The 24,202-nt window shown below is 48.2% G+C and overlaps 1 protein-coding gene and 1 long non-coding RNA gene across 3 annotated transcripts; both read left to right on the plus strand.

Moving 5' to 3' along the window:
- The first annotated feature begins 914 nt into the window (after nt 1–914).
- Nucleotides 915–22,659, plus strand: gas6 (growth arrest-specific 6). Of its 2 annotated transcripts, none has more exons than XM_029741069.1 (15): nt 915–1,570; nt 1,831–1,991; nt 5,444–5,468; nt 5,650–5,712; nt 11,322–11,444; nt 13,187–13,306; nt 13,394–13,516; nt 16,371–16,489; nt 17,484–17,602; nt 17,793–17,982; nt 18,274–18,438; nt 18,542–18,710; nt 18,799–18,941; nt 19,075–19,282; nt 20,834–22,659. In XM_029741069.1, exons 1-15 carry the CDS (start codon nt 1,501–1,503, stop codon nt 20,983–20,985), a joined length of 1,950 nt encoding a protein of 649 aa, XP_029596929.1. In that variant the 5' UTR covers nt 915–1,500; the 3' UTR covers nt 20,986–22,659. The 2 variants fall into 2 exon arrangements, with proteins under 2 accessions (XP_029596929.1, XP_029596930.1); XM_029741070.1 differs by having other exon boundaries at nt 916–1,570; nt 18,802–18,941.
- LOC115179587 (uncharacterized) lies at nt 20,510–20,730 on the plus strand. The gene is made up of 2 exons (XR_003872965.1): nt 20,510–20,620; nt 20,652–20,730. It is a non-coding gene; the product is annotated as an uncharacterized LOC115179587 (long non-coding RNA).
- Nucleotides 22,660–24,202: the final 1,543 nt, after the last annotated feature.

Genomic DNA, 24,202 nt, shown 5'->3' on the forward strand with positions numbered 1-24,202 from the left:
CTCCACATTGATCTGGTACTCCATGTATATAGCTACACATTGATCAGGTACTGGTACTTCCTGTATATAGCTCCACATTGATCTGGTACTCCATGTATATAGCTACACATTGATCTGGTACTGGTACTCCCTGTATATAGCTACACATTGTTGTGTATTTCATTCCTCTTGAGTTACTGTTTTAATGTGTTTTACTCTGCATGGTCAGGTTGGGTTCATAAGCAAGCATTTCACAGCAAAATCTACACTCACTGTATTCAAGCTCATGTGACAAATACAATGTGATTTTGATTTGATTCTGCTGTGACATTGTTCCACGACCTGACTCAGATCTGGACTAACATGTGGAGGACAAGGAAGAGAGAGAGAGAGAGCTGCAACCTATACTTATGTTTATTTATTTTCCCTTCCCATTCGTACTATTTCCAATTGCGAGAAAGAGAGAAACATGATTTCTGAGTAATCGTAACAGAATGTTAGTCAAAAAAAGAAGTGATTAGAAAAACAGAGTAACAGAGTTCTTGGCAGAGAGTATATGTTGCGCAAATGTGAGCCTTAACACAGATAGGGAGAGAGAGAGATGATTTCTGAGAAATCATAACAGAAAGTGAGTCCAAGAAAGAGAAATTCTGAGGATTGATGAGAAAATGACAGGAACGGTAAGGCTTAAAATAAACTGCTGGGAAGAAAGGGGGGGGGGGGAATCTGGGTCGAGATTTAGCTTTCAACTAATGTCACAAACAGAGGACGGTTAGGTTCTGCGCTGCTGATGGCTATTTTGGTCCGCTCATACAGGAGTAATAAAGGCCCATTGCACTATTGTGAAATACTTAAAAATGTTGTGTTGATTTATCATGAGGTGCTGCAACACCCTCAGCACTCCTCCTTCCCTCTACGATGTCTGGCATGATATAGGCTCGGTTGGAATAGTCTGCTGTACAATGCCAAGGCTACGCAAAGTCACTGCAGGTAAATAGAAAGACTGCAGTCACACATAGAGAGAGCGCTCCCATAGCACTGCCGAATGGCAGAGCAAAAGCGACTCTTCATTGCTAACTCCCGCCTGCGTGCATTCGACGTAACTTTTCAAAAGCAACTCCCCTTCGGATGTGTAGGTTGTGTCCTTTGTCCACAGTTCGGGCTAGTAGCTGGGTTTATTTTACGCCTGCTACGTTAGTAGCTGGGAACCAAACGAGATGGGGGCGAAGTAGGTGGCTCGCTAGCTAGATAAGAGTGAAGGTTGGACTGTCTGTACTGCAGTGGCTGTGGGTAGCCTTGGTCGTGGTATGCGGACTAAGTAGCTAGCTAGCAAGGATACGATTGAAGAAGGAAAACACAGAGTTGAGTGTAACGGCATTCTCGCCTGCTGTGAAGTGAATGTTTGAATTTGCAGTGTGTTTTATACACGACTGCTACCAGGTTGCTAGCTAGAAGCGACATTGAACAGAGAGAGAGAGAGAGGGAAGGAGAAACTTTCCAGCCTGACGCAGAACCGCAAACATGCAGTTGACAGAGCTCCTTGCTTCAGGAACCTTCCTGGTCCTGCTCCTTGTCCGGTGGTCCGACAGCCGTAAGTTAACAACTCAGCCCGTTAAGCCATGTTTGACTTGTTGGCACTGCGTGGGGATAACGTTGTTGTTTAGCTTGCCAGCTAGTTCATTGTTGTTGAATAATGTTATTTTTGTCTGTTTAGCTGATGCTTTGAAACCTCACGCCCAGGACTTTTGGTCAGTAAATTAGGGGCTGGATTATTTTAGCAACAAATGTAGTAAGGTAACTAATGGGAAATGTTGTTCATTTTGACTCTTCTGTGCTTGTGGTTATTTTCAGTTTCCTTGTCCCCGGAAGAAGCTAACCAGTTCTTGAGGAGACACAGGAGAGCGAATCACGTTTTTGAGGAGACGAAACAAGGGCACCTGGAGCGAGAGTGTGTGGAAGAGAAGTGTAGCAAAGAGGAGGCGAGAGAAGTATTCGAGAACGACCCTGAAACAGTGAGTACACTACACACTTGATCGTGTCAAATGAAATAGCACTCATTGCACTTCTTTCCATTGCATATAGACACGGACTAGCTGCGCACATTGGATTTGTTTTGCCGTAATGACTGATCCTATAGGCTACTTGTTTATAACATAACGATTCTGTGTATAGTGTTCAAGCTCCAAAATATGGATATGACTAATTACAGGCGAACACTCACCAGTCCGATCAATTCATTGCACAGTATTCAACTAGCACATTGGGCTATGGGGAACATGCCAGATTATGTACATTTGCATACTACTGTAAGGTTTGTGATTATGTAAATGATCCTGCTTCTGCGTGATGGGATCCTACATGGGAGTGATTATACTAATGAGTGCTGTACTGCTGTGTTTTTGATTGGTCCTCGGGGAGGCTGCTTACAGTAAGCTGATGGAAGGTGACTGGGGGGAATGTGTTTTAATCACATGAATTCCAGACAGAGCAACAATGCGCTCACACACAGGTTTTAATCTGACGTGTGCCTGTCACAAAGGGCTCCTATCCCCTCAGGGATATATATATACATTAGGTCTAGGTTCTGCCAGCTAGCTTCATGAATGTGTTGAGCAGCCTCCAACATCCATGCTATTAATAATTCTACATCCCAAATGCCTCCCTATTCCCTATACAGTGCACTACTTTAGTCCGTGTCTATATATATATATATATATATATATATATATATATATATATATATATATATATATATATATATATATATATATATATAGTTATAAGAAAAACCTGTTTTTGTGAGGTAAGAGCTGGGGTGAAAGTGGAGAGAGGTGCATCAGGGTGAGAGGGTTTGTAATGGGCTCAGAGAGAGGTGTGTGTGTGTGCATAGGATGAGAGGGGGGGTGTGAACCCAGGATCAGAGAGGAGGATGACGTGGTACTAGTGGTGGTGAGATCGGGGGTTTATAATGGGATCAGAGAGGAGGATGTACTAGTGGTGGTGAGATCAGAGAGGAGGATGACGTGGTACTAGTGGTGGTGAGATCGGGGGGTTTGTAATGGGATCAGAGAGGAGGATGACGTGGTGGTGAGATCGGGGGGTTTGTAATGGGATCAGAGAGGTGGATGACGTGGTACTAGTGGTGGTGAGATCGGGGGGTTTGTAATGGGATCAGAGAGGTGGATGACGTGGTACTAGTGGTGGTGAGATCGGGGGGTTTGTAATGGGATCAGAGAGGTGGATGACGTGGTACTAGTGGTGGTGAGATCGGGGGTTTATAATGGGATCAGAGAGGAGGATGTACTAGTGGTGGTGAGATCGGGGGGTTTGTAATGGGATCAGAGAGGTGGATGACGTGGTACTAGTGGTGGTGAGATCGGGGGGGTTTATAATGGGATCAGAGAGGAGGATGACGTGGTACTAGTGGTGGTGAGATCGGGGGGTTTGTAATGGGATCAGAGAGGAGGATGTACTAGTGGTGGTGGGATCGGGGGGTTTGTAATGCGATCAGAGAGGAGGATGACGTGGTACTAGTGGTGGTGAGATCGGGGGGTTTGTAATGGGATCAGAGAGGAGGATGACGTGGTACTAGTGGTGGTGAGATCGGGGGGTTTGTAATGGGATCAGAGAGGAGGATGTACTAGTGGTGGTGAGATCAGAGAGGAGGATGACGTGGTACTAGTGGTGGTGAGATTGGGGGGTTTATAATGGGATCAGAGAGGAGGATGTACTAGTGGTGGTGAGATCGGGGGGTTTGTAATGCGATCAGAGAGGAGGATGATGTGGTACTAGTGGTGGTGAGATCGGGGGTTTATAATGGGATCAGAGAGGAGGATGTACGTGGTGGTGAGATCGGGGGGTTTATAATGGGATCAGAGAGGAGGATGATGTGGTACTAGTGGTGGTGAGATCGGGGGGTTTGTAATGGGATCAGAGAGGAGGATGACGTGGTACTAGTGGTGGTGAGATCGGGGGGTTTATAATGGGATCAGAGAGGAGGATGATGTGGTACTAGTGGTGGTGAGATCGGGGGGTTTGTAATGGGATCAGAGAGGAGGATGACGTGGTACTAGTGGTGGTGAGATCGGGGGGTTTATAATGGGATCAGAGAGGAGGATGTACTAGTGGTGGTGAGATCGGGGGGTTTATAATGGGATCAGAGAGGAGGATGACGTGGTACTAGTGGTGGTGAGATCGGGGGGTTTATAATGGGATCAGAGAGGAGGATGTACTAGTGGTGGTGAGATCGGGGGGTTTATAATGGGATCAGAGAGGAGGATGACGTGGTACTAGTGGTGGTGAGATCGGGGGTTTGTAATGGGATCAGAGAGGAGGATGACGTGGTGGTGAGATCGGGGGGTTTGTAATGGGATCAGAGAGGAGGATGTACTAGTGGTGGTGAGATCGGGGGGTTTATAATGGGATCAGAGAGGAGGATGTACTAGTGATGGTGAGATCGGGGGGGGGGTTGTATCGTGACAGGACTGCAGCCTCATTCACAGATCCATTATTCATTCTAAACGTGCCTATCTCTGACTCTGCAGTTCTCTCACATCGCTGCAGTTCCCTGGCTCTGCAGAGGGAGTGTTCCTGGTTACCATACCCCTAACCTAGTCTCCCTAGCAACGAAGAGTCTTCAATTGCAGCCTTAGTCTCTCTCGCTGCAGTAGTTGGAAAGTTTCTGCCTGTTCCCCCTCCCTCTATCACACTGTCTCTGTAGAATGAGATTAGATGTAGAAGGATAATGTAGTTTTACAAGTGTCTCAGTAGAACTACACACAGTCAGGAGTCTCTTATCTAAATGACCTTCCATTTCATGTACTGTTCTTCATCTTTCAGTGCAGCACAACTCTCTGGAGAACCATGTCATTGTCCCATCAAGTCTTGTTCTAATTTTAACTTTCCCCAGTTACCTCCATGCACTGTAGGCAGGCAGGCAGGCAGGCAGGCAGGCAGGTAGGCAGGCAGGAAGGCAGGCAGGAAGGCAGGCAGGAAGGCAGGCAGGAAGGCAGGAAGGAAGGAAGGAAGGAAGGCAGGCAGGAAGGAAGGTAGGAAGGAAGGAAGGTAGGCAGGAAGGAAGGCAGGCAGGCAGGAAGGCAGGCAGGCAGCTCGGTCCCAGAACTGTTTGTGCTCTAGCTAACTCCATTGCTGTCATAGTGAAACCAAACACATGCTAACGAGTGACAAGGAGTTTATCATAATAGCACAAACAGACTGGCACTCGGGCTATTCTGCAGGAGAGAGAGTTGTAGAATGTTGACACATGTAGAACGTTCCCAGGAAGCCCTGGAGGGGCTACTAGTCTGTGTGGTGCCACACCCCGTTAACATGAGATGACATGATGCATATCTATCATCAGACATACATTTAGTCTCAATCTGTCATGTTAGACCTCATAGTATTAAGAATAGACTGTTATCAAACATCACTAACAGCCTCTCTCCTTCTGTTCTCTCTCCTTCAGGACTACTTCTTTCCAAAGTACTTAGGTAAGTTTGGTTCCTGTTCCCAACCTCTTCAGCATTGTGAGGTTGTTATTACTTGATTAGGATATTAGCATCTGTTGTATGGTGTTGAACTATCTTCTGTCTGCCCTGTCTCTCTCTGTCTGTCTGTCTGCCCTGTCTCTCTCTGTCTGTCTGTCTCTCTCTGCCCTGTCTCTCTGATTAGCGTGCATGGAGAAGTTCGGAGACACGGACAAGAAGAAACAAGACCTGATCACCTGTGTTCACAGTGAGTTCCTCGTCTGTCTGGCCTCCTGACTAGAGCTGTGGACAGACAAACTGACTCACGTACAGTAGATATGAGCATGTAGCTCCTCTCTCTCTGTCTCTCTACTCCACTTTTATTTCACACCTCTCATTCTCTCTCTCTCCTCTCTCATTCCCCCTCTCTCCTCTCTCATTCCCCCTCTCTCCTCTCTCATTCCCCCTCTCTCCTCTCTCATTCCCCCTCTCTCCTCTCTCATTCCCCCTCTCTCTCTCCTCTCTCATTCTCTCTCTCTGTCCTCTCTCATTCCCCCTCTCTCTCCTCTCTCATTCTCTCTCTCTCCTCTCTCATTCCCCCTCTCTCTCTCTCTCTCCTCTCTCATTCTCTCTCTCTGTCCTCTCTCATTCCCCCTCTCTCTCTCTCCTCTCTCATTCCCCCTCTCTCTCTCTCATTCTCTCTCTCTGTCCTCTCTCATTCCCCCTCTCTCTCTCTCCTCTCTCATTCCCCCTCTCTCTCTCCTCTCTCATTCCCCCTCTCTCTCTCTCCTCTCTCATTCCCCCTCTCTCTCTCTCCTCTCTCATTCTCTCTCTCTCCTCTCTTATTCCCCCTCTCTCTCTCTCCTCTCTCATTCTCTCTCTCTCCTCTCTTATTCCCCCTCTCTCTCTCTCCTCTCTCATTCTCTCTCTCCTCTCTCATTCTCTCATTCCCCCTCTCTCTCGCCTCTCTCATTCCCTCTCTCTCGCCTCTCTCATTCTCCCTCTCTCTCTCTCCTCTCTCATTCCCTCTCTGTGGTTTTATAAATGGTGCCTATGAGGAGCAGTGAGCACATAGTTCTTTCTGTTGGGCAGGGCAGGCTGCACTGCACCACCTCACTACTGCACCACCTCACTACTGCACCACCTCACTACTGCAGAGCACTGAGAGAAAGTTCTCTGATTTAAGGTGGAGAAGATAAGAGGAATGTCTCTTCATGTCTATGGGTCAGTGTCTACTGGGCGTCAGCGAGCATGACGTGGCTTAACTGCTGCTGTGACTATGAGAGGGAGGGAGAGATGCGTGTGGAACTCTGCAGTAGTAACCAAGTGTGCGTGACACACCTCCTTCCAGCGTCACGCACTCCGTGACTGCAGGTCTGAGATCAGTGACGTGAGCAAGCTGTGACGCCAGTGAGGGGGGGTGAAAGAGGAGGAGAGAGAATGGATAGAGTATTCTGCTGCATCAGGGCTGCTGAGTCCAGGAGTGAGGGGCCTGCCTATCCTGTCTGCTGATTGGTTGAAGGAACTAGTCAGTCAGCCAGGGAGTTGCTATGACTCAGCCATGCGTCCAGGACAGAGAGATTGTCGTCCCCCGTCAGCACACCGTCAGCAGTAATGGAAGGAGAAAGAACTGCAGGAACTAATACTTTATATATAACACTCCAGGATGGATAGATAGAGAGAGACAGGGGGGAGAGAGAGACAGGGGGGAGAGAGACAGGGGGGAGAGAGACGGGGGAGAGACACAGGGGGGAGAGAGAGAGACACAGGGGGGAGAGAGAGAGACACAGGGGGGAGAGAGAGAGACACAGGGGGGAGAGAGAGACACAGGGGGGAGAGAGAGACACAGGGGGGAGAGAGAGAGACACAGGGGGGAGAGAGAGAGACACAGGGGGGAGAGAGAGAGACACAGGGGGAGAGAGAGAGCCAGGGGAGAGAGAGACACAGGGGGGAGAGAGAGAGACACAGGGGGGAGAGAGAGAGACACAGGGGGGAGAGAGAGACACAGGGGGGAGAGAGAGACACAGGGGGAGGAGAGAGACACGGGGAGAGCTATTTATGCTGTCCTCAGAGATCCTGGGAGGGGAAAATAACTTTCTGTTTTTTTCAATGGCATCACAGCAGGCATTTTAGTCTGTCACAAATGGCACCCTATTCCCTATATAGTGCACTACTTTAGATCAGGGCCTTTATCAATGGCATTACAGGAGGCATTATATAGTAACATAGTGCTATGTACAGTGAGGGGGGAAAAGTATTTGATCCCCTGCTGATTTTGTACGTTTGCCCACTGACAAAGAAATGATCAGTCTATAATTTTAACGGTAGGTTTATTTGAACAGTGAGAGACAGAATAACAACAAAACAATCCAGAAAAACGCATGTCAAAAATGTTATAAATTGATTTGCATTTTAATGAGGGAAAAAAGTATTTGACCCCTCTGCAAAACATGACTTAGTACTTGGTGGCAAAACCCTTGTTGGTAATCAGAGGTCAGACGTTTCTTTTAGTTGGCCACCAGGTTTGCACACATCTCAGGAGGGATTTTGTCCCACTCCTCTTTGCAGATCTTCTCCAAGTCATTAAGGTTTCGAAGCTGACGTTTGGCAACTCGAACCTTCAGCTCCCTCCACAGATTTTCTATGGGATTAAGGTCTTGAGACTGGCTAGGCCACTCCAGGACCTTAATGTGCTTCTTCTTGAGCCACTCCTTTGTTGCCTTGGCCGTGTGTTGTGGGTCATTGTCATGCTGGAATACCCATCCACGACCCATTTTCAATGCCCTGGCTGAGGGAAGGAGGTTCTCACCCAAGATTTGATGGTACATGGCCTCGTCCATCGTCCCTTTGATGCGGTGAAGTTGTCCTGTCCCCTTAGCAGAAAAACACCCCCAAAGCATAATGTTTCCACCTCCATGTTTGACGGTGGGGATGGTGTTCTTAGGGTCATAGGCAGCATTCCTCCTCCTCCAAACACGGCGAGTTGAGTTGATGCCAAAGAGCTCCATTTTGGTCTCATTTGACCACAACACTTTCACCCAGTTGTCCTCTAAATCATTCAGATGTTCATTGGCAAACTTCAGACGGGCATGTGTATGTGCTTTCTTGGGCAGGGGGACCTTGCGGACGCTGCAGGATTTCAGTCCTTCATGGCGTAGTGTGTTACCAATTGTTTTCTTGGTGACTATGGTCCCAGCTGCCTTGAGATCATTGACAAGATCCTCCCGTGTAGTTCTGGGCTGATTCCTCGCCGTTCTCATGATCATTGCAACTCCACGAGGTGAGATCTTGCATGGAGCCCCAGGCCGAGGGAGATTGACAGTTCTTTTGTGTTTCTTCCATTTGCGAATAATCGCACCAACTGTTGTCACCTTCTCACCAAGCTGCTTGGCAATGGTCTTGTAGCCCATGCCAGCCTTGTGTAGGTCTACAATCTTGTCCCTGACATCCTTGGAGAGCTATTTGGTCTTGGCCATGGTGGAGAGTTTGGAATCTGATTGATTGCTTCTGTGGACAGGTGTCTTTTATACAAGTAGCAAGCAGAGATTAGGAGCACTCACTTTTAAGAGTGTGCTCCTAATCTCAGCTTGTTACCTGTATAAAAGACACCTGGGAGCCAGAAATCTTTCTGATTGAGAGGGGGTCAAATACTTATTTCCCTCATTAAAATGCAAATCAATTTATAACATTTTTGACATGTGTTTTTCTTGATTTTTTTTGTTGTTATTCTATCTCTCACTGTTCAAATAAACCTACCATTAGAATTATAGACTGATAATTTCTTTGTCAGTGGGCAAACGTACAAAATCAGCAGGGGATCAAATACTTTTTTCCTCACTGTACCTGCCTGGAACAGCCTGGCTAAGCACTTCACATTTATATACAGTTGAAGTCGGAAGTTTACATACACACCTTAGCCAAATACATTTAAACTCAGTTTTTCACAATTCCTGACATTTAATCATAGTAAAAATTCCCTGTCTTAGGTCAGTTAAGATCACCACTTTATTTTAAGAATGTGAAATGTCAGAATAATAGTAGAGAATGACTTATTTCAGCTTTTATTTCTTTCATCACATTCCTAGTGGGTCAGAAGTTTACATACACTAAATTAGTATTTGGTAGCATTGCCTTTAAATAGTTTTACTTGGGTCAAACATTTTGGGTAGCCTTCCATAAGCATCTCACAATAAGTTGGGTGAATTTTGGCCCATTCCTCCTGACAGAGCTGGTGTAACTGATTCAGGTTTGTAGGCCTCCTTGCTCACACATGCTTTTTCAGTTCTGCCCACAAATTTTCTATGGGATTGAGGTCAGGGATTTGTGATGGCCACTCCAATACCTTGACTTTGTTGTCCTTAAGCCATTTTGCCACAACTTTGGAAGTATTCTTGGAGTCATTGTCCATTTGGAAGACCCATTTGCTACCAAGCTTTATCTTCTTGACTGATGTCTTGATGTTGCTTCAATATATCCACATAATTTTCCATCGTCATGATGCCATCTATTTTGTGAAGAGCACCAGTCCCTCCTGCAGCAAAGCACCCCCACAACATGATACTGCCACCCCTGTGCTTCACGGTTGGGATGGTGTTGTTCGGCTTGCAAGCCTCCCCCTTTTTCCTCCAAACATAACGATGGTCATTATGGCCAAACACATCTATTTTTGTTTCATCAGACCAGAGGACATTTCTCCAAAAAGTACGATCTTTGTCCCAATGTGCAGTTGCAAACCGTAGTCTGGCTTTTTTATGGCAGTTTTGGAGCAGTGGCTTCTTCCTTGCTGAGCGGCCTTTCAGGTTATATCGATATAGGACTCGTTTGACTGTGGATATCGATACTTTTGTACCAGTTTCCTCCAGCATCTTCACAAGGTCCTTTGCTGGTGTTCTGGGATTGATTTGCACTTTTCGCACCATATGTATGTTCATCTCTAGGAGACAGAACACGTCTCCTTCCTGAGCAGTATGACGGCTGTGTGGTCCCATGGTGTTTATACTTGCGTACTATCGTTTGTGCAGATAAATGTGGTACCTTCAGGCGTTTGGAAATTGCTCCCAAGGATGAACCGGACTTGTGGAGGTCTACAATGTTTTTCTAAGGTCTTGGCTGATTTCTTTTGATTTTCCCATGATGTCAAGAAAAGAAGCACTGAGTTTGAAGGTAGGCCTTGAAATACATCCACAGGTACACCTCCAACTGACTCATATGATGTCAGTTAGTCCATCAGAATAATTTTCTGGAATTTTCCAATCTGTTTAAAGGCGCAGTCAATTTAGTGTATGTAAACTTCTGACCCACTGGAATTGTGATACAGTGAATAATAAGAGAAATAATCTGTCTGTAAACAATTGTTGGAAAAATTACTTGTCTTGCACAAAGTAGATGTCCTAACCGACTTGCCAAAACTATAGCTTTGTTAACAAGAAATTTGTGGAGTGGTTGAAAAACACTTAGGTTGGAGTCATTAAAACTCGTATGTAAACTTCCAACTTCAACTGTAGTAACATAGAGCTATGTACCTGCCTGGACCAGCCTGGCTAAAACACTTCACATTATAGAGTAACATAGAGCTATGTACCTGCCTGGACCAGCCTGGCTAAAACACTTCCCATTATATATGTACCTGCCTGGACCAGCCTGGCTAAAACACTTCACATTATATATGTACCTGCCTGGACCAGCCTGGCTAAAACACTTCACATGATATAGTAAGATAGTGCTATGTACCGTCACATCTATGACTTGCTGTATTGTAGGATGTTATTTCTCTGACAGGATGACCTCTAATGCTCTCTTTCTTTCTCTCCTCTCTCTCCCTTTCCCCCTTTCCTCTCTCTCTCTTTTCCCTCTCTCCATTTCCCTTCCCCCTCTCAGATATTCCAGACCAGTGCTCTCCGTCTCCCTGTAATCCTCGAGGTACGGTGCGCTGTGAGGACAAAAAGGGTGACTTCCTCTGCCACTGCTTCACTGGCTGGACAGGAGTCCGTTGTGAGAAAGGTACTGGGACATGATGTTCAGAAACACAGTGGATTTGATCCACGTTGCAGCCCACTGGCTGATCTACAAATCACCTGGCATCATAAATAACTAGTCATTACTAGTTGGAGATCAGTCAGTCACAGTTTACCCACAATACATCCCAGATGTGATGCTGTGGAATAGGGCCAGTGTATTGGGTACATGGCTACTGTGTTATTGTTTGTCAGGCCAACTTGCCACACATACAAAGTGACAGAGGTGGGGACAGAGAGGATTTTCTGCAGTGTCACACTGTCTCCAGCATGTGACAATGATCGGTACAGGGTGAGTCCTGTCTGACTTTGACTTAGCTTAGTCACTGTCTATCCATCTCCATCCACACAGACACACACACACACCGTCCTTGAAGTGCCGCTGGGTTGTGGTTGGGCTCTGTGTGAGTTGTGTTGTCAGTATGTCTCTGCCCTCTCTCGCTCTCTGTCTCTCTCTCCCTTTCTCTATATATCGCTCGGGTCAATATGAATGTGCAGGAAGTGAACCGGTCACATGTAGAGCAGGCTGAGAAGTCACATGACCCTGCGAAGAGAAGGTCAGCGCTGGGCTGGTGACCCGTCTCTACAGAGGGGGGCTGGGTGACCCGTCTCTACAGAGGGGGGCTGGGTGACCCGTCTCTACAGAGGGGGGCTGGGTGACCCGTCTCTACAGAGGGGGGCTGGGTGACCCGTCTCTACAGAGGGGGGCTGGGTGACCCGTCTCTACAGAGGGGGGCTGGGTGACCCGTCTCTACAGAGGGGGGCTGGGTGACCCGTCTCTACAGAGGGGGGCTGGGTGACCCGTCTCTACAGAGGGGGGCTGGTGACCCGTCTCTACAGAGGGGGGCTGGTGACCCGTCTCTACAGAGGGGGGCTGGGTGACCCGTCTCTACAGAGGGGGGCTGGGTGACCCGTCTCTACAGAGGGGGGCTGGGTGACCCGTCTCTACAGAGGGGGGCTGGGTGACCCGTCTCTACAGAGGGGGGCTGGGTGACCCGTCTCTACAGAGGGGGGCTGGGTGACCCGTCTCTACAGAGGGGGGCTGGGTGACCCGTCTCTACAGAGGGGGGCTGGGTGACCCGTCTCTACAGAGGGGGGCTGGGTGACCCGTCTCTACAGAGGGGGGCTGGGTGACCCGTCTCTACAGAGGGGGGCTGGGTGACCCGTCTCTACAGAGGGGGGCTGGGTGACCCGTCTCTACAGAGGGGGGCTGGGTGACCCGTCTCAGTGTGAATGCCTCCTGCACTGCTGCTGTCTGTTTCCGAAATGACCCCTATTCCTGATTATAGTGCACTACTTTTGACCAGAACACCATGGGAATAGGGAGCCATTTGGAATGCAGACTCCATCTCTCACTTTTCTGTGGTGACTCATCCTGCCACCTAGCTGTTGGTCGGCGGGGGAAGCCAAAACACAACGTGTCTGACTGACTCTGAGGCGGAGGCTTTTCCACTGGCCAACCACAAGTACACAGAAACCATTCAGCTCATCAGAGCAGTCACTCTGGACTAACGGGTCCCAAATAAGTGGCATTTTTCAAAATATAAACTGCCGGAAAAGAGACGTGTGATTTATTTAGTTAAAAAGACATGGTCTTTCATTGTGTACAAACGTTTTGATCTCACATTAAAGTGTCATGCGACACTTAGCGATGTTCAATGTAGTTGATGGATAAAGTGATTGGTTCATATTGTCACATGTCCTCTGTGTGTCTCCTGTGATTGGCAGATGTCAACGAGTGCAACAAGAGGAATGGAGGATGTGACCACGAGTGTAACAACACGATGGGAAGCTACCATTGCTCCTGTCGCCACGGTTACATGCTGGTCGAACGCAAGTTGTGTAACGGTAAGAGACACACACACCTTACCTGAAGGAACTATTGAACTGTCCTCACTGTGTGTGTGTGTGTGTGTGTGTGTGTGTGTGTTTCAGATGTGGATGAGTGCCAGGATCCAGGGATGTGTGGGACAGCGAGGTGTGTGAACCAGGATGGAGACTATGACTGTCTGTGTGAGACGGGATACATTTACGACAACAACACCAAGACCTGCCTAGGTGAGCAGTACACCAGAAACACATTACTCAGTACTGACACGTTATATACATGTAATACAGATACATACTATAATGTATAGAATACATTATATACAGTGTATTCAGAAAGTATTCAGATCCTTTGCTATGAGAAATTGAGCTGTGGTGCATCCTGTTTACATTGATCATCCTTGAGATGTTTCTACAACTTGATTGGAGTCCACCTGTGATAAATTCAATTGATTGGACCTGATTTGGAAAGGCACACACCTGTCTATATAAGGTCCCACAGTTGACAGTGCATGTCAGAGCAAAAACCAAGCCATGAGGTTGAAGGAATTGTACGTGGCCCTCCGAGACAGCATTGTGTCGAGGCACAGATCTGGGGAAGTTAACCAAAACATTTCTGCAGCATTGAAGGTCCCCAAGAACACAGTGGCCTCCATCATTCTTAAATGGAAGAAGTATAGAATCACCAAGACTCTTCCTAGAGCTGGCTGCCCAGCCAAACTGAGCAATCGGGGGAGAAGGGCCTTGGTCATGGAGGTGACCAAGAACCCAATGGTCACTCTGACAGAGCTCCAGAGTTCCTCTGTGGAGATGGGAGAACCTTCCGGAAGGACAACCATCTTTGCAGCACTCCACCAATCAGGCCTTTATGGTAGAGTGGCCAGACGGAAGCCACTCCTCAGTAAAAAGCACATGACAGCCCACTTGGATTCTCTGGTATGATGATACCAAGATTGAACTCTTTGGCCTGAATGCCAAGGGTCATGTCTGGAGGAAACCTGGCACCATCCCTACGGTGAAGCACGGTGGTGGCAGCATCATGCTGTGGGGATGTTTTTCAGCAGCAGGGACTGGGAGATTAGTCAGGATCGAGGGAAAGATGAACGGAACAAAGCACAGAGATATCCTTGATGAAAACCTGCTCCAGAGCGATCAGGACCTCAGACTGGGGTGAAGGTTCACCTTCCAACAGGACAACGAGTCTCTGAATGTCCTTGAGTGGCACAGCCAGAGCCCGGACTTGAACCCGATCAAACATCTCTGGAGAGACCTGAAAATAGCTGTGCAGCGACGCTCCCCATCCAACCTGACGGAGCTTGAGAGGATCTGCAGAGAAGAATGGGAGAAACTCCCAAAATACAGGTGTGCCAAGCTTGTAGGGTCATACCCAAGAAGACTTGGGGCTGTAATCGCTGCCAAAGTTGCTTTAACACAGTACTGAGTAAAAAGTTGGAAAACGTAAAAAGTCAAAGCGTCTGAAGACATTCCGAATGCTGTGTGTGTGTGTGTGTGTGTGTGTGTGTGTGTGTGTGTGTGTGTGTGTGTGTGTGTGTGTGTGTGTGTGTGTGTGTGTGTGTGTGTGTGTGTGTGTGTCTGTCACACACACAATGAACTAGGGTTGCAAAATTCTGGTTATTTCCCACCCAGATTTCCTGCTTATTCCTTCCTGATTCAGGGAATCTTTCAACCGGGATTTCTGGAAAATCTTGTCATTTAAAAAAAAAAAAGTTACAGGAATTTTGCAACCCTACAGTGAATACCCACAAATAAGGCTACACACAAGCTAATCCTAAATCTCCCTTTGCTTGACAATGTGTTGGTCTCAGCTGGACTGCAGCCAGCTGTGTTGTAGAGCCAGCTAGCTAGTCTAGTGGTGCAGCCAGCTGTGTTGTAGAGCCAGCTAGCTAGTCTAGTGGTGCAGCCAGCTGTGTTGTAGAGCCAGCTAGCTAGTCTAGTGGTGCAGACAGCTGTGTTGTAGAGCCAGCTAGCTAGTCTAGTGGTGCAGCTAGCTGTGTTGTAGAGCCAGCTAGCTAGTCTAGTGGTGCAGCTAGCTGTGTTGTAGAGCCAGCTAGCTAGTCTAGTGGTGCAGCCAGCTGTCATTCATACATACATATGCCAGTGGAGGCTGGTAGGGAGGCGCTATAGGAGGACCGGCTCATTGTAATAAATGGAACGGAGTCCAACGTGGTTTCCATACGTTTCATGTTTTTGGACCTTTCCAGTCATTTACAATGAGCCTGTCCTCCAGTAGCTCCTCCTACCAGCCTCCACTGACATACACAATCGCTCTCTCACACACACTCTGAGACACACACATCGGACACACACACACACAGGACACACACTCTGAGAGACACACACACTCTGAGACACACACACTGACGACTGCCAAGTAAGCTGTTAGCACGTCATCTTTTCATTTATAGTCAAAACATTCTGTTTTTTACAAGACCGATCTCTATCTGCACGACATCCTCTCCTGCCAAACGCTCAATGGTCCTTTTAAAATGTCATTGGGAAATGTAATCCTAGTCTTTTATTTGTCAAACAAGTTTGTTCTTGTCTTGCATTGTACTTACTGAGAGAGAGGAGAGGGAGGGAGGGAGGGAGGGAGGGAGAGAAAGCGGGGGAGGGAAGGAAGGAGGGAGGCGGTCACAGAGTCACTCTTTAGAAGAACTAACATTTATCCATCCGTATCATAATAAACCTCATGGCCTTCTAAGGTCATTCAGACAGACAGGGACAGACGTTCTGGCTTCATCCCAAATGGTTCCCCATTCCCTATGTAGCGCACTACTTTAGACCCCAGCTCTAGGGGAATAGGGTGCCAGTTGGGACATGGTCCAGTTGACATCAGGAGAGATCTAAGTCAGGAGTTGTTCCTCCATCTGTTGATGCTGATAACATTTTAGAGACGTTGTTTTTCACTTCAGTGGTTTTCTCCCCCAGCCTTGTCTGGAGGTTGTAGTTCCAGAGATGGACCAATGGACACCCTTCTCTCTCTGTTTTTTCCCTCTCTCTTTCACTCCCCGTCTTTTATCTCCCTCCCTCCGCTTCTCCCCCTCTCTCTCTCCCTCTCTGTCAGATGTGGATGAGTGTGAGCAGGGAGTGTGTGAGGAGTGTGTTAACACACCCGGTAGTTTCCGGTGTTTCTGTGACGGTCGGCAGGGCAAGAAGTTGAGCCACGACCTCAGGAGCTGTCAGGTAAAAAGTCCCCACTCACATTATCAAGACCTTACCTGTAGAAAACACCCCCCATTTATTACTCGGGGATTCAATCAAAGGTTCATTATCGACAAGCAGCACTGCACTCTAGACCAGGGCTGCTCAACCCTCTTCCTGGTGATTTACCGTCCTGTAGGTTTTCAGTCCAACCCTCTTCCTGGAGATTTACCGTCCTGTAGGTTTTCACTCCGACCCTCTTCCTGGAGATTTACTGTCCTGTAGGTTTTCACTCCGACCCTCTTCCTGGAGATTTACTGTCCTGTAGGTTTTCACTCCGTCCCTCTTCCTGGAGATTTACTGTCCTGTAGGTTTTCACTCCGTCCCTCTTCCTGGAGATTTACTGTCCTGTAGGTTTTCACTCCGACCCTCTTCCTGGAGATTTACTGTCCTGTAGGTTTTCACTCCGACCCTCTTCCTGGAGATTTACTGTCCTGTAGGTTTTCACTCCGACCCTCTTCCTGGAGATTTACCGTCCTGTAGGTTTTCAGTCCAACCCTCTTCCTGGAGATTTACTGTCCTGTAGGTTTTCAGTCTCTGGGCATTGGTATTTTCAGATTATCCGTTGGTAAATACGGAGTGTTTCGCTCAGAGCGCATACTGGACGCTCTGGCCGAGGAGTAGGGTTCATCTGAGGGTTCTGACCTCACAATGGCAGTCAAACACCCAAGCTAACTGGCTACAGTTGGCTAGCTTGCTAGCTACTTCCAGACACAAATGAGAAAACACCTCAGTCTGACCATTTTACTCATCGTAGCAGAGCTGGTCAGGCTGTTTATGTTATCCAGAGCGTTGGTGACTAACTGTGCTGCTGGCAACAATTTAATTATGTTTTTTTGCCAACATATACTGACAATGGTTATATTCAACGGTGTTGCGCGTTCGTAAATTCCTCAGTTATTCAGCGCTCTGAAATAGGAGTAGATAGCCAGAGTGAATTTACGGCTGCATCACTAGACTCTCTCTCCCCCAACAGGAGATCACTACATGTGTGTCTCTCACCATGAAGAGGAACTCCCGTTCTCTCTACCTGGGCCGGATGTTCAGCGGAGTCCCAGTGGTCAGGCTACGCTTCCGCAGGAGAGTCCAGACTGGGTGGGCCTTACATTTGACCTCTAACCTTTTAACCTTACCAGTCTCCTGAGGTTTCATCCTCTTTTCCAAGAGAGACCTGGAAAGATGCCAGCAATCAAAACCATTTTAAGGGTTCATAGTTACAACCATAGTCTTGTACCATTGTAGAATTATATTACATCCTGTCTTTATCTCTCTCTCCCTCCTCTAGGTTCTCAGCTGAGTTTGACCTCCGTACCTTTGACCCGGAGGGGGTCATCTTCTTCGCTGGTGGTCACCTGAACAGTTCCTGGATTGTTCTGGCAATGCATCATGGGAAACTGGAGCTGCAGCTGAGGTACGGGGCGGTCAGCCGGGTCACCAGCAGCGGGCCCGTCGTCAACGATGGACAGTGGAGAAAGGTCAGAGGTTATTCTGGGGTTTAGGGGGGTGTTTAACTTATGGGTTGGGTCTCAATAGTCTAAAGTGGCATCTCCTCTCCTGAGGGGTCGTTGACTCGGGTGCATCCCAAATGGCCCCCTGTTCCCTATGTAGTGCACTACTTTTTGGAGGTGTTACTGGTGACCTGGTCAGAATGTGTGCACTGTATAGGAAATAGGATAACATTTGGGACTGAGACACTGTAGGATAAGAACATGTAAAACCATTTTCTTTAACAATTTGAGCTCCTGTCTTTTCTGATTGGTCTGTAGATCTCAGTGGAGGAGCAGGGGCGGAGTCTGGTGATAAAGATTGACAGGGAGGCGGTGATGAAGATAGCTGTGAACGGAGATCTGTTCACCCTGAAGAAAGGCATGCATGAACTCAACCTGACTGTAGGGGGCGTCCCTTTCAAAGAGGACAGTCTCATCAACCAGGTTAGGGGGGTGGGGTCTGTTCTCTCTAGAATCTCTGTTCTGGGGAGATGTGTGTGTTGTTTTCTCTGCCTAATGTGTGTGTGTGTGTGTGTGTTCTCTCCAGGTGAACCCGAGGTTTGATGGCTGTATGCGTGAGTGGCGCTGGTTAACAGGAGAGGATACGTCCATTCAGGAGACCATCAGGTCTAATGACAACATGCAGTGTTTCAGTACAGAAAACCCCGGAACCTATTACCCTGGGACAGGCTTCGCTCTGTTCAACATCACATACGGTGGGTCTGCTGTGTGTGGGATTATGTGTGTGCACGTCTCTATGCATCTTCTGATTTGTGTGTGTATAACCACATCTCTCTCCCCCAGCAGAGTCCCAGTCTCTGAGTATCCAGCTGACTCTGAGACCAGCCTCCACTGTTGGGGTTCTATTGGCACTCGTTTATCAGGACAGCGTCCCTCTCTCCATCTCTCTGTCCGACTACCACAGAGACAACCAGGAATGGCGGGAGGTGAGATGTTACTTTGGCCCGACGCTGTCGGTCTGTCTGGCTCGCTGTCTGGCTCGCTGTCTGGCTCGGTCTGTATGAATTCATGTTTTGTTTGAGTGTGGTGATTCTCTGTCTCTTTCTCTCTACCCCCCAGTATGTCCTGGTCTCTGTGGGTGATGTGATCGTGGCCAGCGCCCCGGCCTTCCTGTGTGATGCAGAGGTTCATGAGGTCAACGTGACGGTCAGTGGGAACCTGACCATACTAGAGGTGGACGGTCAGCCTGGACAGAGTCACACCACACCTGGACAGGAGACGGTTGACCTCAGCCTGCCTTCAACCACCTTTATAGGAGGGCTCCCCGGTGAGTTGGACGGGTATAGGAGGGCTCCCCGGTGAGTTGGACGGGTATAGGAGGGCTCCCCGGTGAGTTGGACGGGAATAGGAGGGCTCCCCGGTGAGTTGGACGGGAATAGGAGGGCTCCCCGGTGAGTTGGACGGGAATAGGAGGGCTCCCCGGTGAGTTGGACGGGTATAGGAGGGCTCCCCGGTGAGTTGGACGGGAATAGGAGGGCTCCCCGGTGAGGTAGACGGGAATAGGAGGGCTCCCCGGTGAGTTGGACGGGAATAGGAGGGCTCCCCGGTGAGGTAGACGGGTATAGGAGGGCTCCCCGGTGAGGTAGACGGGAATAGGAGGGCTCCCCGGTGAGTTGGACGGGAATAGGAGGGCTCCCCGGTGAGGTAGACGGGTATAGGAGGGCTCCCCGGTGAGTTGGACGGGAATAGGAGGGCTCCCCGGTGAGGTAGACGGGAATAGGAGGGCTCCCCGGTGAGGTAGACGGGAATAGGAGGGCTCCCCGGTGAGGTAGACGGGAATAGGAGGGCTCCCCGGTGAGTTGGACGGGAATAGGAGGGCTCCCCGGTGAGTTGGACGGGTATAGGAGGGCTCCCCGGTGAGTTGGACGGGAATAGGAGGGCTCCCCGGTGAGGTAGACGGGAATAGGAGGGCTCCCCGGTGAGGTAGACGGGTATAGGAGGGCTCCCCGGTGAGGTAGACGGGAATAGGAGGGCTCCTCGGTGAGGTAGACGGGAATAGGAGGGCTCCCCGGTGAGGTAGACGGGTATAGGAGGGCTCCCCGGTGAGGTAGACGGGTATAGGAGGGCTCCCCGGTGAGGTAGACGGGTATAGGAGGGCTCCCCGGTGAGGTAGACGGGAATAGGAGGGCTCCCCGGTGAGGTAGACGGGTATAGGAGGGCTCCCCGGTGAGGTAGACGGGAATAGGAGGGCTCCCCGGTGAGTTGGACGGGAATAGGAGGGCTCCCCGGTGAGGTAGACGGGAATAGGAGGGCTCCCCGGTGAGGTAGACGGGTATAGGAGGGCTCCCCGGTGAGGTGGACGGGAATAGGAGGGCTCCCCGGTGAGGTAGACGGGAATAGGAGGGCTCCCCGGTGAGGTAGACGGGTATAGGAGGGCTCCTCGGTGAGGTAGACGGGAATAGGAGGGCTCCTCGGTGAGGTAGACGGGTATAGGAGGGCTCCCCGGTGAGGTAGACGGGAATAGGAGGGCTCCTCGGTGAGGTAGACTGGAATAGGAGGGCTCCCCGGTGAGGTAGACGGGTATAGGAGGGCTCCCCGGTGAGGTAGACGGGTATAGGAGGGCTCCCCGGTGAGGTAGACGGGAATAGGAGGGCTCCCCGGTGAGGTAGACGGGAATAGGAGGGCTCCCCGGTGAGGTAGACGGGAATAGGCAGAGAGAGACATGCAACAACACACTCATCACTACTGTACTCTAGACAAACACCCAGTTACAAACAAAGAGCCTCACTGACACACACAGTTTCGCCATTACCATTAACCACTTCAACTGATGTCATTAATTTCAGTTCTGACCTGTGACCTCTAACCCCTGTACCAGACGTGCCCCTGGTGTCGACCCTGGTGTCGTCTTTCTACCGCGGCTGCATGGAGGTGACGATCAACGGCCTGGCTCTGGACCTGGACGAGGCCTTCCACAAACACAACGACATCCGCTCCCACTCCTGCCCTCTGCTGGGGGGGGCCTTGTGACCGCTGCAGTCCCCTTCAGCCCCGTCCTCACTGGAGTCGGGGGAAGTTGCCTCTAGACACTGATCTTGGGTCAGTTTGATATTTTCCCCCACAAATGGTTAGGTTTAGGGGGAGTGGAAGCTGATCCTAGATCTGTAGCAAGGGGAAACTTCACCCCGTCCACTACAGTCCACCATAACCCACAGGGCCTTAACCTAAGCAAGGAATGAGTCCCAAATAGCACTCTATTCCCTATATGATCCCTATGGGTTCTGGTCAAAACTAGTGCACTATTTAGGGAATAGGGTGCCATTTGGGATGTACCCAGGAGCTGGCCAAGTGGCCAACCCTTCTCCTGGCCAACCCTTCTCCTGGCCAACCCTTCTCCTGGCCAACCCTTCTCCTGGACTACCCTTCTCCTGGACTACCCTTCTCCTGGCCAACCCTTCTCCTGGACTACCCTTCTCCTGGCCAACCCTTCTCCTGGCCAACCCTTCTCCTGGCCAACCCTTCTCCTGGCCAACCCTTCTCCTGGCCAACCCTTCTCCTGGCCAACCCTTCTCCTGGACTACCCTCAGTCATTCTGCTCTCAGCGTGATCGAATGTAGGAGCAGCACTCTCACATCTGAGGCTGCTGGTTGCAGGTGCGTAGGAAAATTCAGTGATATCTTGAAAACAAAAATCCAATATCTCACGCTGCTCTTGCCAGTATCTTTTAGTGTAATAAGCTTATGTATCGGCCTCATGGCCTTCATCAGAGCTAACGGTGATCAAACTGGATCCAGAAGTGGAATAGCTGGCAGTACTCCAGAAGAGGTTTGGTAAACTGACCCAGTCCCTTGTGGAATAAAACCTATAAGGTGTGTTTGGGGGTGTATTCAGTAGCACAAGGCTTTGTTATTGTAAAACTTGCACACCATCGCAGGTAAAAATGGACTGAGTTTAATAAAAACATCTGTTTGGTGCTTTCCAACTTATTGCAAACTTAGTCTACCTGCAATTTAGCTCTGCACACTGCCTACAGATTACAGCATAGGGCTAGGCCTTCTCTTAATATGACCCCATTAAAAAACCTTCCTTACCCTCCAAACCATGCTTCTAGTCCTCTACAGTGACATCCACCCACCCTCAGCCAATGAAACACTCCATACTGTCCCCCTTTCACATGCCCTTCCCTCAGTATCACCAATCAGCACACGCCAGGAAAACACTAAGCCAATCAGATGAGGCTAATTAACATGCAGTAACCAATCAGACACAGGGGAGGGCATCGAGCACTGCTTCACCACACGGAGCTACTGAGAGAATAGGAGTGTAAGCGCTGTAATATACTGTATGTGTAAATAATGTGACTAAATGCTTTTTAGAAAAAATACAAAAGGAAAAAAAAACGACCTCAACGCATCGAGATAATCATCCAAAACAGTTTCACTTCTCTAAAGAATGTCAGAAAAACAAAGAACATCTTTCATTAGGCCAAAAAGGGCTGCAGTATTTCCTCCTCTGGGATCTAGAGTTTCTGCTGAATTTCACAATGGAGCGGTCGATGGTTTTCTCTTCTGTGTTGTGTGTTATTATACTATAGGTTTGTTTGGCTGGTGATGTGTTCACCTGTCTTTTAGTCTTTACATCCCTGATCACATCAATTCAGTCTGTTTGAAAACTTAATAAAGATGATGGCATGGAGTTTTAAAACTGGTTGTGGAGAGATTGTTTTTAGTATATTTTTTTTTATTGTACTGCTCATTATGGTTTTGTCCTAAATGGGACCCTATTCCCTATGTAGTGCACTAGTTTTGAACAGGGCCCTGGTCATCAGAGCTGAACACTGCAACTACATCACATGACCACTAGGTGGAACCAGAAGCGTAATAACAAATTGCATGGTTCAGTTGAGTATTTTAATCATGTAAAACATTTTAATACCAGGATCCCACCACAGTGAGAGAAGTTGGTTCACATTTCAAACATTTGGTTCTCCTCTCAATTTATGTTCCAGTTAATCATTGACCCAAGCCCTTCCTACTCTCTGACCCAAGCCCTTCCTACTCTCTGAACCAAGCCCTTCCTACTCTCTACAGCAGTGTTTATATAACTCTCTAATATCTATTTTAGTATCAGTCAAAAGTTGACACACCTACTCATTCTAGTTTTTTTTAAAGTTTTTTTTTACTATTTTCTACATTGTAGAATAATAGTGAAGACATCAAAACTATGAAATAACATATGGAATCATGTAGTATCCAAAAAAGTTAAAGAAATCCAAATATGAGATTCTTCAAAGTAGCCTCACTTTTGGCATTCTCTCAACCAGCTTCATGAGGTAGTCACCTGGAATGCATTTCAATTAACAGGTGTGCCATAAGTTAATTTGTGTAATTTCTTTCCCTCTTAATGTGTTTGAGCCAATCAGTTGTGTTGTGACAAGGTAGGGGTGGTATACAGAAGATAAAAGACAGTTTATGTTATGGCAAGAACAGCTCAAATAAGCAAAGAGAAACGACAGTCCATTACTTTAAGACATGAAGGTCAGTCAGTACGGAACATATCAAGAACTTTGACAGTTTCTTCAAGTGCAGTCGTAAAAACTGTCAAGCACTATGATGAAACTGGCTCTCATCAGGACTGCCACAGGAAAGGAAGACCCAGAGTTACCTCTGCTGCAGAGGATAAGTTCATTGGAGTTACCAGCCTCAGAAATTGCAGCCCAAATAAATGCTTCAGAGTTCAAGTAACAGACACATCTCACCATCAACTATTCCGAGGAGGCAGGCCTTCATCAAATCAAATTTTATTGGTCACATTCACATGGTTAGCAGATGTTAATGCGAGTGTAGCAAAATGCTTGCGCTTCTAGTTCCTACAGTGCAGTAATATCTAACAAATTCACAACGACTGCCTTATACACACAAATGTAAAGGGATTAATAAATATATGGATGAGCGATGGCTGTGCGCCATAGGCAAGATGCAGTAGATGGTATAGAATACAGTATATACATATGAGTAATTGAGGATATGTAGACATTATTACAGTGGTGTTATTTAAAGTGACTAGTGATACCTTTATTACATCCATTTATGAAATGTATTAAAGTGGCCAGAGATTTCAGTCTGTTTGTTGGCAGCAGCCACTCTGTTAGTGATGCTGTTTAACAGTCTGATGGCCTTGAGATAGATGTTTTTCAGTCTCTCGGTCCCCGCTTTGATGCACCTGTACTGACCTCGCCTTCTGGATG

Source organism: Salmo trutta, chromosome 39 (genome assembly GCF_901001165.1).
Source record: "Salmo trutta chromosome 39, fSalTru1.1, whole genome shotgun sequence".
In the NCBI taxonomy this organism is placed as follows: domain Eukaryota; kingdom Metazoa; phylum Chordata; class Actinopteri; order Salmoniformes; family Salmonidae; genus Salmo; species Salmo trutta.